General features: G+C 35.0%; 2 protein-coding genes across 3 annotated transcripts; one reads left to right on the top strand and one right to left on the bottom strand.

Annotated features, from left to right (window-relative positions):
* The first annotated feature begins 1,187 nt into the window (after positions 1–1,187).
* On the top strand, positions 1,188–3,640 carry LOC131013621 (F-box/kelch-repeat protein At1g30090). 2 transcript variants are annotated; one of them, XM_057941754.1, is made up of 2 exons: positions 1,188–1,404; positions 1,780–3,640. In XM_057941754.1, exon 2 carries the CDS (start codon positions 2,271–2,273, stop codon positions 3,486–3,488), a length of 1,218 nt encoding a protein of 405 aa, XP_057797737.1. In that variant the 5' UTR covers positions 1,188–1,404; positions 1,780–2,270; the 3' UTR covers positions 3,489–3,640. The 2 variants fall into 2 exon arrangements, with proteins under 2 accessions (XP_057797737.1, XP_057797738.1); XM_057941755.1 differs by lacking the exon at positions 1,188–1,404 and adding an exon at positions 1,419–1,691.
* Positions 3,641–5,065: 1,425 nt separating this feature from the next.
* On the bottom strand, positions 5,066–11,520 carry LOC131013622 (cullin-4-like). The gene is given in 19 exon segments (XM_057941756.1): positions 5,066–5,334; positions 5,336–5,410; positions 5,555–5,635; positions 5,728–5,808; positions 5,906–5,986; positions 6,058–6,195; positions 6,314–6,445; positions 6,540–6,600; positions 6,676–6,782; positions 6,975–7,028; positions 7,117–7,218; positions 7,295–7,420; positions 7,975–8,262; positions 8,354–8,371; positions 8,373–8,465; positions 8,618–8,810; positions 8,960–9,306; positions 9,376–9,491; positions 11,086–11,520. Coding segments are annotated over 19 exon segments (2,472 nt in total). The 5' UTR covers positions 11,426–11,520; the 3' UTR covers positions 5,066–5,295.
* Positions 11,521–18,661: the final 7,141 nt, after the last annotated feature.

Below are 18,661 nucleotides of genomic sequence, written 5' to 3'. Positions count from 1 at the left end.
TACAAATCCACCGTAGCATCGCATGATATTTTCACTTGACCTTCCCTGGAGCACTCCAACGTAATCGCCCTCGTCTGCTGAACTCTCGAAATAGTTGGTGCCACCCCATTGAGCTCTAACTGCTATTGTAAGGCAATCTACATGAGTGAGTTCTTTACCTTGAAATAAGAGTAGATTCCGTGCATACCAGATGGACCATAAAGTGGTTGCAAATACAGCGTGATGTTCTTTATAGGGAGATTCTTTCATAATTTCGTGATTACAATTCACTATCCATTTAGTTTGCAGGTATGGTTTTGGATACTTATTATCCATACCCGCGAAACCATCTACCTGCAAAAAATACTCGTGAAATATCCGCGAAATACCCACGAAATACGCTTAAAATATGGGCTTAAACTTGAATATTAATTTTGAATTTAAACTTTGTCATTTGTGAATTTGAACATCCATGCAAGATGTGGATTTGAACTATGTGATTTGTGGTAAATTTCTTTTTTTGTGTTAAATTTGTTGTTAATTTATATTTAAATTTTGTTTCGCGAGTATCCATTAAATAGCGGGTGGCGGGTATCTGACGGGTAGCAGATTGGCGGATACCAGACGGGTAGCGGGTGGCGGGTTTGGATAGCATTTGATATCCACGGATAATTTCGTGGTTAAAATCTACTATCCATTTAGTTCGCGAGTATGAATATGAATAGCCACTATCCGTGCTCGTCGTACTCGATTGTCATCCCTACTCCGTCCCATAATAAGTGTCATAGTTTCCGTATTGAGTTGTCCTATAACAACTGTCATACTTCTAAAAAAAGTAAGTATGCTCCACCACCTTTTGTCTTTAATCATCTCCACGTTAATTTTATTTCTCTCACATAATAAAAGTGAACTCCATCACTTTTTATTTTTTACTCTATAAATCATACTCACCTAAATTTTTGTGCTGAAATAAGCTAAGACACTTTATTTTTATTAAAATCGTGTCATCCTTCAGTGGGAAGATATTGGGGGGGGGGGGGGTTGACAGAGGGAGTAAGGAAACATAATGGTACAAAACGTCGCTTTAACGCGCCGAAATCGCGCGTTAGATTCGTCGACAAAAAGTGGCGTTTGCCGCATATGCTACAGTTTAATCGTTTTTAATTAATTAATTAATTAATTGATGCATTTATTTATTTATTTTATTTTGTTGTTTGGAGGCTGGACCATTCGATCTTGCACGAATGAAGATATCATTCCTTTTTATACACTCAACCATGATAAATACCATACAATTTCCCAACTGAAAAACGCCAAAAGATCTCCATAAAAAAGTAATCTTTCCTGGTAAATCATTCGCTACCGTGAAATCTGCGAGAGCCCCCCATGTTTTAATCAAACTGTTTCTCATTCAACAATCAATCCGTGAGTTTGAATTTCCCTTCATTTTTTCCTTTCTTTTTGGCCCTTTGAAATTTTTTTATTTGAATTTTTATTGTTACTGTTTGTTTGCCCTAATAAAAAAGTTCCTTTCTTGAACTACTTTCTGCTTTACCCGTGTGTTGTAATTTTTTTTACTTTCGCTTAATTGGGTTTTTGACATCTGAATTATTGAAATCTTGCACCTTTTGGTTTGTGGGTTTTCTTGAATTCTGAGCTCTTGCTGTAATAATACTGTGTTGGATGTGAATTGGGGTTTTGAGATTATTTGAGTATGTTTATAGGCTGTTGTTGTGAATCTTGAATTTGCAGTTTTTATTTATGATGTTTCTTGCTTCATTTTTCATTTTTCTTTCTCAGTTGCGTGTAAAGACTTTTGTGACTCTTGGATGCTGAAAGTTTGAGCTTTGAAGAACTAAAGTTGAGATGTGAAGTAGTGGCTGAGGTTTTGATGAATCAAGTGAATCATTTCGGTTTAATTTCTTTAAGCAAATGAGTTTGAGTGGAGAGTTTGATGATGTTTGGTATCGTGTATTTGAATTGTGAGAGGGCATAGGTGTGAGAGATTTGAGGGTTTATGATTTTGGGTGTTATGATTTGTAATTTGGACTGAAATCGAGGTGTAACGTTGTTTTTGATGTTGTGGTGGTGATTGTTCCCCGACAATTTAGAACATTTGAGGGATACAGCGCGAGGGAAGAAGTGTGTGTGATCATTAGGTTGTGTATATTGATTTTGGTGTAACTTTTTCATTGATGTTGTTCCGTGATAAATTAGAGCATTTAAGGCATACAGAGCGAGGAAAGAAGTGTGTTCGAGCATTAGGTTCTGTATAGTGATATTTAGGAGGAATGCAAAGAGTTCGAGTGTCATCACATCAGTCTCCGGTGCATAAGCTGGGGGATTCGCAGATGACCTTGTCTCCGAAGTTTAAGTTAGCTGCAACGTGTTCAGCTTTGCTCGATCCTGCACTAGAATTCGAGCTATCTATGAGGGGGGAGCCTTTGATTCCTGGACTTCCGGATGATGTAGCTCTGCAGTGCCTCCTTCGCGTGCCAGTCGATAAGCACACAGCTTGCAAGTTTGTCTCAAGACGTTGGTACTCGTTGTTTGGAAGCAAAGAGCAGTTTTTCACCTTGAGGAAGGAGCTCGGGTTTCATGATCCGTGGCTTTTTGTATTTGCTTATCACAAATGTACCGGAAAAATCGAGTGGAAGGTTTTAGACCTCACCCACTTGTCTTGGCACACGATCCCGGCCATGCCTTGTAAGGACAAGGTGTGCCCTCAGGGTTTCCGGTGCGTTTCCATCCCACATGAGGGTGCTCTCTTTGTTTGTGGGGGAGTGGTTTCCGACGTCGATTGTCCGCTTAATTTAGTGTTGAAGTACGAAGCACGTAGGAACCGTTGGACGGTGATGAAAAAGATGATTGCCGCGAGGTCCTTTTTCGCAAGTGGGGTTATTGATGGTATGATATACGTTGCCGGAGGTAATAGCACGGACCTGTTTGAGCTCAATTCGGCTGAGGTGTTGGATCCTAAGAAAGGGACGTGGCGGCCCGTTGCTAGCATGGGAACGAATATGGCCTCGTACGATGCAGCGGTTCTAAATGGGAAGCTTCTCGTGACGGAAGGCTGGTTTTGGCCCTTCTATGTTGTACCTAGAGGTCAAATTTACGACCCGTCGACTGATAATTGGGAGAATATGGCTGCAGGACTCCGGGAGGGCTGGACAGGATCAAGTGTTGTGATGCACGGTTGTTTGTTTGTGGTGACGGAGCATGAACGAACAAAATTGAAGGTGTATGACTCAGGAGATGATTCTTGGGATATTGTAGAGGGGCCGCCTTTACCGGAGCAGATATGCAAGCCTTTCCGTGTTAGCTGTTGGGAATGTAAGATTTATGTCGTTGGTCGAAATCTACATGTGGCGGTTGGCCATATTGTGAAGCTCCGCTCAAGTGCCACTTCTGAAAAGAAATGTAGATTTTCCGTTCAGTGGCAAATAGTGGACGCGCCCGGCACCCTCTTCGACTTAACACCGTCAAGTGCACAGGTTCTATTTGCTTAGAACGTGTTTGTTTTCGTTTTCCTTTTGTTTTCTTGTGTTCGTGCTGCTGCAAGATTAAGTATATGAGAGTCTATCAATTACAGGGAATTGTTTTGTATGGATTGCTTTTGTTATATAAATATACATACATATATGTGTAAATGTTATGAATCTATACATGTTTATCTTGCCTTCACCTTATTCATGATATGCATCTTGAGAGACTTGAGTTATGCAAACATAAACTCTGCATTCCTATTCTTAGTTCACATGCTACTATTTTTAGTCGAGATTTTGAATTGGTGATTTCATTGCATCGTGCTTGGTCTTCATAGTCGAATAAATGCCTTTACACGAGTCATTTGCTGCAATGGAAATGGAAAATAATGCTATTTAGTTTGCCATTGCTATGTTGCGCCGAGTCTAGTGTAAGATGGTTTGAATGGTCATGACCTGTATCGGAATGCCATAAAGCATCAGCAGAAGTACATATATGCCATTGGATATGATACGGAACTTGATCCGTTAGACTGTCTTACTCTTGTTATCGACATTCTTGGTTCATGTTTCTCTCTTTATTCGTACCCGCAAAAACTAAAGCATTTCTAATGATAAAGCTTTCAGTTTTTCTTCATCTGTTTCTATTCCATTGTAATTCTTCACTTTCCTTATCAGTTGTGTTTGATTTCTGTGTCTTCCTTTTGAAACTAACTGCTTGAACGATGATGAATCTGTTATGGTGGTGTTGTGCAGTCAGTGTGGTATAGATATACAGATCATGATTGATGAGAATGGATCTCCATACATTAACATGCAAAATCTGTTGCTGGAATTATTTGATTGATGTTTTTTGTATTTCTACCCAGAAAGATTGTATATTTTTGGCGTCGGAGAGGTGTCTTGTTTTTGCTATTTGGAACATAGCATGGCTGCTTGTCTCTCTTCTTCTTCAAGCATTGAAACATGTTGATTCTTTTGAAAGTGTTATCAAATTTGCAAAATGATGGGAAAAAATGTCATATTTTACCCGATATTATCAATTTTTTTGCTATTCCATCACGCTTGGTGCAAAGTCATCCAACGATTTTATTAATGATTTCTTCATCTCATGAAATGATGGAGTCCAATTTCACACCCTCTTTTGTCAAAAAAAAAGATGGATATGTAACGGAAGATCTTGCAATGATTATACAAAGCGTGCAAATTAGCATGCGCTTTTGATTTCTTTGGTGCTCTACCTCTACCTATAAGTTAAGCTATGCAAATTGAATTACGAAAAAGAATATATAACAAGTGGTATCCGAAGAAGCTCGGGCTTGTTCGGGCAACAAATGATATCAGAGCAAGATCCCACGAACCGGGTTGAGGTGAAATCAACTCATCACGACTCGGGTCGTGGCCCGAGTCGTGACAATTTGGCATTGAGAGAATTTGTGTATAACAAGTAAACATTACATGAGCAGAGTTTATTTAGTACAACATCTATAAGACCTAATTCAATGCTTATAGCAGAGGACACAACTTCATAAATCCTCATCTCTCTCAAAACAACACTACTACACATTATGCTGAAATTATAAACTGGAAATATAAGAAACTGAAGAAAATGTTAAATATATTTTAATGTTAATATTGCTCCTCTTGGACAGGGATTTAAGAACTTTTTTAAGGAAACATACTTACACTGAGCATGACAACAAAAAAGGGACAGCTATGAGTTCCTGTACACAGTTTTCTCGGATCGATGAGCTTCCAGCATCTTGATCAAACCGCGTATTTCCCATGTCATTTATACAAGGAAAAATGATGTTACCTTGTGATGACTTTTTCACGCAAGGTAGTTGTATATTTGTGGGTTGTTCTTGTCAGCGCTCCAGGTACTCTCGGTCGATCAGGCTTTCGATCCTCTTCTTCAAGTCCGCCGGTTTTATTGGAAACTTCAGCTGTATCATCAAAGAAACACGATATTTCAATACTGCAGCTTGCTACAGCGACTACTAAAAGTACTTCCTTTAATGCTTAAAGCCATAATCAGACACTGGATAGGATCCAGACAGTATATGTAGAGGTTGAGCACATCTTGTTACCTGCTGAAAGAGTTCAGTGATCAGTAGAGTGTGACTCAGCACTTTTCTCGTCTTCATTATACGAACAATAGCAGCATCCACCTGTATGATTATGAACAGTAAAGTAAAAACTAAATTAGTGCACTGAAACAAGATGATCTCAAAGAAAACGGATTAGATGTTTTTGACCGGACCTGATATTGACGATCTTGGAAAACCCTTTCCGTGGTGCTTGTATTCTCCTCGACTGTTTCCTTCATCTGAATTGCATTTACCTGCTTACAGAGTTGGTCAGCCATGTGATCCGCTAAACTAATAAGACTGCTAATTGCAAGAGATCAGTTTGTTGATGAGAAAAGAGCTGACTCCCACCTTTATACGATACAGCGGAGCAGTAAATTGATCATTAAAGACAAAGGAGTCGTCATCATCCACATCTCTGCCTTTAGGAATCTGCAAGAGCAGTTTTATTACTCGACAAGAAATATTTCGGATAACCAAAAAAAAATAGAATGAATGCTCACTTTTTGGAGAACGCGAACTTTCCCACATGCAAGGGACTGCAGAGTCCTTCTCAGCTCTTTATCCTCGATACCTGTAGATTCTTTTATATCTTGAAAGCAAAGATTTTGTGCATCATTGAACAGCATCAATACAACAGTCTGTGTCACAGAATGCAGGTGATATTATACTGTTAAAGGTAGAACAATGCCGGACAATGCTAAATGGAAAGAGGAGAAACTTATATAGCGGCAAAAATTATGATCTTACAAAACCAACCTGAAACAAAGAAACTGCGAGCTCCTTTTTACCCTTCGGGAAATCTGCTTTAAGAACACAATGACCTAACGAGTTCTGCCACATCAATCGCCTCCCACTATACTTGCTCAAGTAAAACTCCTTAAAAATGTCCTGAACAAAAATATTTGCGCAAAACGAGAGAAAGTCATTCCATGGAGCAGTAGTATTCTTTTAACAACTGAATTTAATCACAAAGGCATCAAACCTGATAAACATTTAGCTCGTGCGGGAGCCGGACATCCATGGGAGGATAGGTCGGCCAGTACCTGCAGTATTTTTGGTGAACGAGTGAATATTATGCAAGGTCGAGTTCAATAGCAAAGCAACAAAATACAACTTACCCAGTGGTTAAGACATGAACGCTCATCTCAATACCAGATGGGAGTTTTGTCCGAGCTTGAGATGATTGCTTGAATGATTCATTAATCTCTTTAGACAATTCGATGTCCTAAATTGAAATTTCAACACAACATAATCTTAGCTGATAATGGAGTCGATAACAGGAATATAATATATATTAGATGCCCAGAAGCCAGGAATACCTTGGGGAACCGAAGGTTTTCCGAATATTTCACCATACAGAAATTAAGATTATAAATACATTAGCCATCGAGCTTTTAAACCCATAACTAATACGCACCTTGAACATCCCTTCGAGTTTGTTAGTAAATTGACTACCGCACTCAGTTTTCAACTGTAATAACATAACATAGTCTTTTACTTGCTGTGAATAAAAAGAATTAGTGGGAGTTGAGGAATATACTGAAATGAAAACTGTTTACCTTAGTAATCATAGACTTCTCTGCATCAATAGAAGCACTTTTACTCAACAAGAGCCTTTTAGCAAGATCTTTCTTGTAGAAAGCTTCGAATACATCCTTGCCCTAACCACGGAAATTGTTGAATACAAAGTAAACGAACAATGACAGAATACTGATCATAATAAAAGCTTGCATCTACCTGTATAAATCTGAACAAGACTAACACTTTATCAAGTGTACCCTCCAATTCCTCTTCTGAGGTACCCTTGTTTCCAGCACGAAGCTTCTCGTCAACAAACTTGGCGATTAGCTCAGCAGGCCGATTCTGGGAGAGAGCATAATATCAGTCAGTTACTAAGATAATTGATTATAGATCAGCAAGACTCGATCTACTGGCTATGTAAATTCACCCTGCATTCCAATCCAAAACAAGAATTTATCCCAACACATGAGACCAACCCCAGGTGATTCATACCCAGCACATTGCTACTGACCTTTAATTTATCTTTCCATTTTATTATTCAAGGGGGAAAGTTAACAAATAAGACCAATGTCAACACCTTAACCTCAACATTTTTTCAATAAGAGTACAGTTGCAGCCTGCCTTTGTCAACTTCATGTTGATTAAAATTAGGATTTCGACCAAAGCCATCTTGTTGAAAAGTGGGATGTTTGATTTCATTTTCAGTCTCAGTGATCAAGTTAACCAGTGCAGTTCACAAGGTCGCACTGGTGTCTATGAGTAAATGAGATATGTTGTCGATGATTGATTTTGAAATTTGTGAAAATTAGTTTATAATCTTTAATATTGTTCGGTTAAAAATGAAAATGAGAGTAAACATGCCAATAATTTCTTTCATATTTTCCCTGCTCAAATACCTGCCGGATATTAATGAGATGCTCAAATGCATCCTTGATGGTGTTACTAAATGCTTCATTTTTGGAAAAGCTTTCTTCCCATATTCTATCAAGATTAGCCTTAAATTCCAATAAGCTCGACACCATCTCTCTGTCCTTCTCTTCATCCATGACAATACTCTGGCCAGTCCTTCGGATGTACTGATTCAGGGATTGCCTCAAAGATTCAAGGGCATCAACTCTGGAGAAGAGCATATACATCCTCTGAAGGTCTTCAATACGCTTCCCATCCATAAGTGTCATGAAACCCTGCAAAGTCGATTGGAATTACTAGGCCATTCGTACATAAGCACAGGGAAAGAAAGTGACTACTGATCGTAATTGTCACCACAACAGCCACCTTATCGAGAATCGCAGATTACATGACGCACGAGCAGCTGCCTTTCTGCAGTGGCTACTAGTGGCTTTCTTGTACTTGCGTCAAGGTAGATTAGACATCTTTCAGTTTTCTTCTTGCAACCTCATCTGGAAAAGCATAGATAGCCAAATAAGTTGCTAACAATGCTTAGGACACAACAAAGACCAAAAGATGCAAGCCTTGAACTCGACAAAGCAGGATAGAATAAATGTTCAATGGATGGATATAGCAGAAGAAAAGTGCAGCACGAATCCGCACCTCAACATGCTTTAAATAATCTGGAACATCTGCCTGCTGCATGTATTTGACACCTTCGGCAGCATAAAACTCAGATGTACCTTCAAGGAATGGCTTCTCAAAGCTTTCTGGATAAATGCCCAATGCAGTGAACATCTTCAATAGATGATTAAGGAGAGTTCTATCAACTGCTTCGCCTAGTCTGCAGGAACAAAAAATATGTTGTGTTTAAAACAATAAACAATATTAGGTGATTGATTTAGAACAGAGGCCTGGTTAAAGGCGAAAGCTGTAAGCACAACCATCATTAAACAAAATGTGTGTAAACAGTTTCTGCAATCTGCCAATTACCTTTCACTCTCAATCATTTTAAGAAGACCAAATACGGTTTTGCGCTCCACTTCTGAAGCTAGGGAAAGATGTTTGTGGAAAAGCTGCAAGCCCATGTCCCATAATGAGCGAACGTTCGGTGTTTGCTTCACATATGTTCTATCTAGATATAATGCTATACCCCGGATCATCAGCATCTGGTCACAAAAATCCTGCCACCGCTTCTGAACAAGTGATAAGAAAACCACCAGATCTTCACTTTGGCCGACCAAAGATTGAAGGGCAGCAGATATGTAGGTCTCGCACTCCTTTTCAATCCGTTGATAGAGACTTCCCCCCATTTTGTGCAGGCAAAGGTCATTCACCGCCTTAAAATGATAATTACCCAGTCAGCATTCATTGATACCCTAAAGGGGGAAAAGAGAGCATAAGTTTACCTGATAGAGTTTCTCCAAGTCACATGGATTGGGTTGCTTCAAAAATATGGCGCTAATAGCCGACTTGAGTGTTGCCCATGTATTTTCCTCAAAATCAACCGGCAGCATCGGTTTGGCTTTAGACACAATAAAACAGAATTAATAAAAACTGTCATAGATTTCACATGAGACAGCTGCATGCAACAGATAACATTTGAAACTTTACTGCCAATTCTACTTGATCACTTCACCACATTTTAACATAAAAAACAGTTACAATTTGCATGGCAGGCATCCTTCAAATTTTCTACAGATTCAAATCAATCCACTTTTAGTGAAATACGTCCTGATTATATTCATCCTTCACTTCGTGATCAAGTACATGTAGTAAACAAAATTTTCATCAATAGATGTGTATGAAACTAGCTGCTTAAAATATATAACCAGTAGTTATAAATCTTCCCACATTATGAATACAACTTTAATTTATACCTCACCAAGATTGCAAGCATTATCACCAAAAATGATTACCAAGCCCCATCAACCCTTTCAGACGATAAATATATATTAGTGCACTCAATAAACCTAATTCAAGCAAGTAACTTTTACATCATATTTATAGAATCAATACTTAATGCTGCATTTAGTAAAAAGGTCAAATGTAATCCCTTGTTGTGCTCTCATGAATAATTTATGTTGTTACTTGTTAGTACAATTACCCTATTTATATCTCAGCTGCTTGCATCTTCTGCTAACTGAGTATTTCAAATTTCACATTTCTCTAATCGTACTTCACAAGAAGACCTTTAAAAGACAATCATTGAAAGAGAAACAAATTGGACATGCGCCATGGATGTTAAAGAAAAATACTTCTCTCAACTTACTATTTACAGCAGAATTCCACAAGTATTTCCTGCTAGAATTAGAAAGTGACTGTAGCAATTAGTTCGCCTATAACATTTCTGTCATTCAGAATATCCATGTACGCTTCAATCTTATTAATGACTAAATTCCAGATCGATGTAATCAACAGGAAACTGTTGAACAAAAGTCGATAACTACCTCCACATAAACTTCAACATCCAATTTAAAGAAGATTATTCGTCACCATTTAAACGTGAGGTGCATCCACGTACCACTAAAGCAAAAGTAACAAAATCCGATACCCAGTGAATTTCAATCGTATTGCTTAAATGTCAGTTACTTCATAAACATTACTAGATAGAACCATTAGACATTCGGCCCAATATTCATATTTATAAAGGACACTATATTCCAACTCCTATATTTAAGATCATAAACATCAAAACCAGAAAAATGCTAAGAAGAAATTTGGACACTAATCTAAAACTCCTAAATTTCATTTGTTAAAAGTACACATCAGTGAAACTGAACTTTAAAAATGAAAAAACCCACTCATTTCAATTCTAGAAGCTTAAATAATCCCAGATCTCCACACACTACAAACGCATTACAATACAACCCCAAATGCTTCAAAAAATTAACTGATTCACCTCAAAAATGGCAATTCGACCCCAATCAGGGCAAACACACAAAAACCCTAAAAATCCCACAACAAGCACAAACTGTAAAAATCGGACAACAAAGTTCGAATCTCTCACCACAATTATCCACACTCAACACACATTAGCAAATTGCAGAATCAGCAGCATCGAAATCCCCAAACAAAATCCAAACCCAAATGAAAAAAAAAAACCAAAACAAAAAAACCTTTGTTGAGCTTAATTACGAGCTTCTTCGTGGGCTGCGGGAGGGTAGCCTTCTTCCGCGACAAATTGGCGGTGACGCCGCCGCCGGAGGCAGCGCCGGTGCGGCCGAAGGCACTGGAAGGGGAGGAGGCCTCGAGCACGGCGTCGTTGGGATCGTCCTCGATCATCGGCGAGAGGGCGGGTGCGTCGGAGAAGTGGACGTGGGGAGTATTGTGCTGCGACTGCGACTTGGCCTTCTTCATCGCGGGGAGAATTGGAGCTGCTGCGGCGGCGGAATGAGGGGAGGAGGAGGAGCGCTTGCTGGGGTTGGAGGTGGAGGTGGAGGAGGCGGGGTGAGACATAGAAAGAGTGATGAATCTCAAGGAAAGCTCGAGCTCCTCATTATAGGAGAGAAGAAACTTTTTTTTCTTTCTTTTTTGCAGAGAATTGAAATCAAGAATTTAGAACAAGATGGGATTGAATTGAGGGGAAACAATATAAGTTTTTTTTTTTTTTTTTTTTTTTTTTTGAAGTATTGTCGAATAGTTCTAGAGAGAGTGGAGATTTTTTTTTTTTCTTTTTCTTTTATGGTTTGGATTGATATTTTATTGCTTTTTCATGGATTTTGGGTTTGGGCCTTTTTGTTTATGTTAGTGTTAGGTAGTGGAGAATTTGTGGTTTGGGCTTGGGATGAAATAGTATTAGGTTTATTTGTTACTACAATTTTGTGAAAATAGTCACCATATCTTTATTTTTTTCCTTAATTATTATATGGGTGATTCTATTCATAATCCCCATTTTACCCTTTATAGCTCTCATATTTAAATATAAAAATAATATATAAGGTAAATTTTTAATTATCATTTTATATAATGACTATAAAGAATAAAATGAAGGCTATGAACAGAACTATCCTTGGACATGCATGCTTGTTGTTTGGATTATATTACGTTGAGTGAATTTAGAATAGGTCTCGAAAAAAACAAAAATAACCGAAGGGATGAACACATTTTATATCATTGTATAGAAAATTCAGTGATTTTTAATTATATATGTATATTTTTAAGATTAATTATGCAGTCATACAGATGGTGAGTGTTCTCCAAATTTTTAAACTGACAACTGAACGCTTACTATTATAAATAATGAATTATTATTATAAACAACTGAACAAGGGTTATTAGACATTTACCATAGCAAGAGGCCTACAGAGGTGCCAGATTGATTGCGTACAATATGTGTGTCTATGTCAGTATGAATCAATTAAAGTATCACATGTTTTATCATTTATATATTTAAATTTGAAATTATTGACATTGTCGTTTTATGAAATACATTAGCTTACGTATTAAAGTGGTGTGTATTGGCTTAGCGGTGAGTAATTATAATGCATAAGGTCAAAATTTTTTATTTGAGTTGATTGGGCGCGGTCTTTAAATTTTTTTGTTTAGTTATTAATAATTTATAAAAGGTTGGTTCGTGTGTGAGTGTTTTTTATAAGAAATTTTCATTTTTTCAATTATATAAAAATTGAAATCTATGAAATAAAATAAAATAGATTCGAATACAGTATCATGAGGACTTAATTGATTATTGTCTTTTTTTGAAAAATAATTGATTATTGTCTCAAAAAATAAAAGGAAAAAACAAGAAGCTAATTAGGGGTGAGCAAAACCGGACCAAAACCGACGGATCGGACCGAACCGGTCGGTTTCGTCGGTCCGGGCCGGTTTTGGTCCAATGATTGGTCCGGTCCGGTCCCATTTTCATGGACCGACTTATGGTCGGTTCGGTTTCGGTCCGGAGGAGGCCAAAACCGATGAAAACCGGACCGAACCGAATATATATATAAAAGTCCTCTCATAGTATTCTTGGAATTTTGTAATTGCAAAGTTAAATATGTACTATTTTAACCTTATTATTCAAAATGGTGGCCAAAAGAAGATTCAATTATGTTTCTCAATTTTGGTCCGAGGAAAAGATCTAAAGAATAATTGAGAACTAAAGATTCTTTCATCTAAACATCATCCCAAATAGGAATTATTAGGAAGTCATGAAAAGATTAAATTGAAAAGATTCTGTAAGCTATAAAGATCTTTTCCAATCTATGGATAATTTATTAATTGAATCTTTATCCATAGATTGGAAAAGATCTTTAAGCAAAGAATTCTTTGAAGGATTCTGATAATTTAATCTCTCAATTATTTGGGATGATGTTTTGATAGAGAGAATTCCTCTTCTGTCATAAGTCCTTCCTTCTCCAAAGAAATCTTCTTTTGGCCACCATTTTATGAAGATTCTTCGGACCAAAATTGATGGAGAGAATTGTAACTCAGGTTTTTCTCTTTTCTGAGTTTGAAGAATGTAATCCCATCTAAGAATCCATGGGATGGAATAATAGTTTGCAAAGGCTTATTTGCTAAAGTTAAAGGAAAAAATTTACATTTTCCTTTCACTTCTGTTCCCATTACAAAATCCATAAATATTATTCAAAAGGTTATTGATAATAAAAATTATTTTATAAATTCCCTTAAAGAAGAGATTAGATTTAAAAATATTAAGGAAAAAATCAATTCTGAAAAAATTCAAAATAAAATAAAACAAATCCTTGAAAAAATAAATGGTGAAATTTGTGCTGAAATTCCGAATGCTTTTTGGAACAGAAAAAAGCATGAAGTTAGTCTTCCATACATAGAAGGTTTTGATGAAGATAATATTTCTACTAAAGCAAGACCAATTGCTATGAATGAAAGACTATTAAAATATTGTAAAGAAGAAATTGATAGTCTTCTCAAAAAGGGTTTAATAAGGCCCAATAAAAGTCAATGGAGTTGCCCGGCATTTTATGTTGAAAATGCTGCAGAAATTGAAAGAGGAGCTCCTAGACTTGTTATAAATTATAAACCGCTTAATAAAGCTCTTAAATGGATAAAGCATCCATTACCAAATAAAAGAGATTTGTTAAATAGATTATATACTGGAAATATATTTTCCTCTTTTGACCTTAAATCAGGGTTTTATCAAATTCTTCTTAAAGAAGAAGATAAATATAAAACAGCTTTTACAGTTCCTTTTGGACATTTTGAATGGAATGTTATGCCATTTGATCTTGAGGATGTTACTCAACACATCGGAATTTCTTCTTTAGAACCATCGGAATTTCTTTGTTTAAGAATTCCACCATATCCGATTTCAGATGCATCAGATTCAATTATCTTGAATGCTTCTGGATTAGCAAGAGATAAACATGGGAGTTCTTTAACTCTAAGCTTTATTCTTTTAACAGCTTCTGTATGTTTATCAGTCCAAGGTAAAGGATTTTTCTTTAACCTTTGGAATAATAACTTACAGTCTTTTGCGAGATCTTGATAAAAATCACCTATATAATTTAGGCAACCAAGAAATCTTTGGAGTTGATTTAGATCTGTAATTTTATCGGGAAATTTATCTGCAAATAAAATTACCCTTTCAATAGGAACAATTATTTTGTTCTCAATATAATGTCCAAGAAATTTTATTTTTGTTTGAAAAAGTCTAACTTTCTTAATATTAATGGCTAAACCAGCCTTTTTGGTAGCTTGTATAAAAATATTAAGATGTTTAAAGTGTTGATCAATGTTTTCAGAAAAAATTAAAACATCATCAATATAGATAATTATAAAATCTATATATGGATTAAAGATTTGATTCATAATATTTTGAAATTCCATTGGAGCATTTTTTAAACCAAATGGCATAACATTCCATTCAAAATGTCCAAAAGGAACTGTAAAAGCTGTTTTATATTTATCTTCTTCTTTAAGAAGAATTTGATAAAACCCTGATTTAAGGTCAAAAGAGGAAAATATATTTCCAGTATATAATCTATTTAACAAATCTCTTTTATTTGGTAATGGATGCTTTATCCATTTAAGAGCTTTATTAAGCGGTTTATAATTTATAACAAGTCTAGGAGCTCCTCTTTCAATTTCTGCAGCATTTTCAACATAAAATGCCGGGCAACTCCATTGACTTTTACTGGGCCTTATTAAACCCTTTTTGAGAAGACTATCAATTTCTTCTTTACAATATTTTAATAGTCTTTCATTCATAGCAATTGGTCTTGCTTTAGTAGAAATATTATCTTCATCAAAACCTTCTATGTATGGAAGACTAACTTCATGCTTTTTTCTGTTCCAAAAAGCATTCGGAACTTCAGCACAAATTTCACCATTTATTTTTTCAAGGATTTGTTTTATTTTATTTTGAATTTTTTCAGAATTGATTTTTTCCTTAATATTTTTAAATCTAATCTCTTCTTTAAGGGAATTTATAAAATAATTTTTATTATCAATAACCTTTTGAATAATATTTATGGATTTTGTAATGGGAACAGAAGTGAAAGGAAAATGTAAATTTTTTCCTTTAACTTTAGCAAATAAACCTTTTTCATTAATTTTTTTAATAGGAAAAAGCATTTGGAAAAAGGGGTGTTCCCAAAATAACAGGAGTTGAAATATTTTTGATTAAAATAAAAGATGTGTTTAAACACACTCCTGAATTACAAATAGCAACATCAGATAATTTGTAATTTACAATGAGAGGCTGCTTATTAGCTGCTGTAATAAATTGAGTAGTTTTTGAATAATATTTTGAAGGTATTATTCCTTCACTAATACAATTAACATCTGCTCCTGTGTCAAGGAGAGCGTTAATAGTAATAGTAAATTCTTTATTGATAATCAAAGTAACTTTGGAATACCATTTTTGAGATCGTATTTGATCAATTTTATTGATCCAGATTAGATCTTTAAAAATTATTTGATTAATATTTTGATCTTCTTCTTTATTGGAAATAATGTTATCTTCTTCGTCTGATGAAGAAGAATCAATTTTCCAATTTGATTTCATAAGATCAAATCTTTCATTAAGATTTTTAACTTCAGATTTTATCTGATTAATTTCTGCTTTTAATTCAGAAATCGTAGGCTCTCTTTCAACTTGATTAGCCTTTTCTAATATTTTTTGATAAGAATATAATTCTTTTTCTTGAGAAATATGATTCTCAAGTTTTGTAATTTTTTGTTCTTGATTAGAACTTGAAGCTAGAACAAGATAATGTTCTATCGCTTTTCTTTTTTCTATAGGGTCTTTTATTTGATCTATTAGATCAAGAATGAAGTTTTCTTCATTAGAAATAACATTGATTTCTAATCCCATAAATTTAATAAGACATACATCACAATCGCAATCTTCATTGCAATTTTGTTGTTCATTTTCTTCAGATTCATATTCTGAAGATTCAGAGGAATTTTCTCTGATAAAATTGACATAAAGATCTTCTTGTTCTTCTTCATTAAGAAGTATATTGCATAGAGCATCTTTTAAATCTCTATCAATATTGAGATTATTAATCTTTTTCTTAACAAAACACTTATTAGCTTTGTGGCCAATTTTTCCACATTTCCAACAAACAGGTTTAATGGCTTCATTTTGTTTAGCCTTTTTTATTCGTTTAGGATAACCTTTTCTAACTGATTTTGATTTTAAAGGTTCTTTAGAATAAAATTTTTGTTTATTTTTAAATTTATGTTTTTTCTTTATCCTTTTAGAAAATTGTTGTTCAGATTGTAATCCAATTTGTTCACAAAAATCTCCAATAATATTTTTATTCTCATTCTTTTGTAATTCAAGCTGTCGTTTTAACTTGATATCATTACAAAGAATGATTCCTTCTGCAGTAATTTCTGCAGATAAATCTCCATAAGTGAGTTTTTCCCACTCTATTTTTCCACTAGAAAATTTTGTTTTTAATCTATTAGAAACCCTTTCAGCGAAAAGTGGAGGAAGGCCAGAAATAAATTTTTCTTTCCAAAAATTCATACCACAATCATTTCGGGTTAAAACTTTAGACATAAAAACATCTTTATACCATCTAAAGTCAGAAAGAGTAACACATCTAAGATTCATCAATTGTTTCTGAGATCTGTCTAGTTGTAACTCATTAGTTCCAACAAAATTAGACAGGATAGTATAAATAAGAGTATTTACAACATCTGATTCTTCTCTATTAGAGATAGGATCAGTAATACTGGCTCTAAGAATTTTATCCTTAGCTTCTTTTGAGATGTAAAAATCCCACCAGCCTTGTAATTGACCAGTAAAACCAGTAATAATTGCTTGAGCAATTTGCTTATCGTTATTGCCTTTAATTTTGGCTGCTGATGAATAAATAAGCATTTGCTTAACAATAGTTTTAATCTGATATTCAGATTTTCCATCGATATTCCATTCAGTAATGGCTTCACCACTGAATTGAGCAAAATCCTTATGGTCTTCAATTTGAAGATCAATAGGAGTATTTTTTGTATAAAAAGGCTTAACATTAGCCACTTTAATAATTTTATTGACTTGTAAATCGTCATCAGAAGAATTTTCTTCTTTAGTGATAACCGAAACATGATTTATAACTGCTTCCAGGTTTATCATGTTTTTCAGTCACACTGAATTTTTTGCAGTCTAGTAATTAAACCATCTAAAAAATCATTGTCCTTTTTAGAACTTAACAGAAAATTTTCTTTTTTAAGATTAGGAGGAGGTTTAATCATAAGCGTATCCGTATACTTTTCCTTTTTAGGACAAAGCATTTCTTCTATTCTATTGGTTTGATTACCAAGAGAATGTAGAGCAAGATTAGTAAAATTATTTTGCTGAATGATATTATCAAAATCTCCTTTTCCAGATTCGGATTTAATAGGAGTAGCTAAAATCTCTTTTTCTCCTGTTTTAAGAACAAGAGTAGAAAATGGAGGATGAATTTCCTCAACAGCTTCATCAGTTTCATGAGAATAAATTTTATATTTCTTTTCTAAAACTGATAAAAAACTTTTATTATTAAAATCAGGAAATTCTTTTTCTCTTTGTGGAAAATAAAGATTTTTAAGCCAAGAGAAAAAATCTAATTTTAATCCATGAGTTTCACTCCACTCATCATATCTTTTTGTATAAAGAGTTTTTTGACTTGTAGAAAGAGAATAAAGAAACCATTTTCTCTTTCACTATTTTTAGTCTTATTAAGACTTTTCTCCACTCTTTTAGAGAAAGAAAGATTATTTTTAATCATAAAGACATTACTGCTGTAACCCATATCGGAGAGTGTAGGAGATCCAGTATTTCTCCTATAATTTCTACTCTCTGGGACTTCAACCTTGTATTCAGGTTGAGAAACCTGTTCTGGAGTTTTATTAATTCCAGATATACTGACTCTTTCAAAATCAGATAGAGGAACGGAAGAAGTAGAAGCTCTAGAAGTACCTAAAAGTTCTTCATCTAATTTAAGACGAAATCTTCTAGATTTGAACTTGATTTCAACATCACCATCAACATATTGAACGATGCTTTCAAGTTCTCTTTTTTCCTCTTTAACAGGTGGTGTAATATTTTCAAGTTTCCAGACTTCTGGAAGAGACACTTGATTCCATTTTATAGTTTTTGGTACTGCTAAATTTCCTTTGGCAGTATCAGTAATAAAAAGAGTTGTTTCACCATTTCTAGATCTTATTTGATCAGTTTGAATATTAAATCTAGAAATAGTAGTGTTCATTGCTTTATAGCAAATT

The sequence above is a fragment of the Salvia miltiorrhiza genome, chromosome 2 (assembly GCF_028751815.1).
Source record: "Salvia miltiorrhiza cultivar Shanhuang (shh) chromosome 2, IMPLAD_Smil_shh, whole genome shotgun sequence".
Classification (NCBI taxonomy): Eukaryota; Viridiplantae; Streptophyta; class Magnoliopsida; order Lamiales; family Lamiaceae; genus Salvia; species Salvia miltiorrhiza.
Note: the sequence above shows the minus strand (reverse complement) of the source record. Positions and strands in the feature narration are given on the sequence as shown.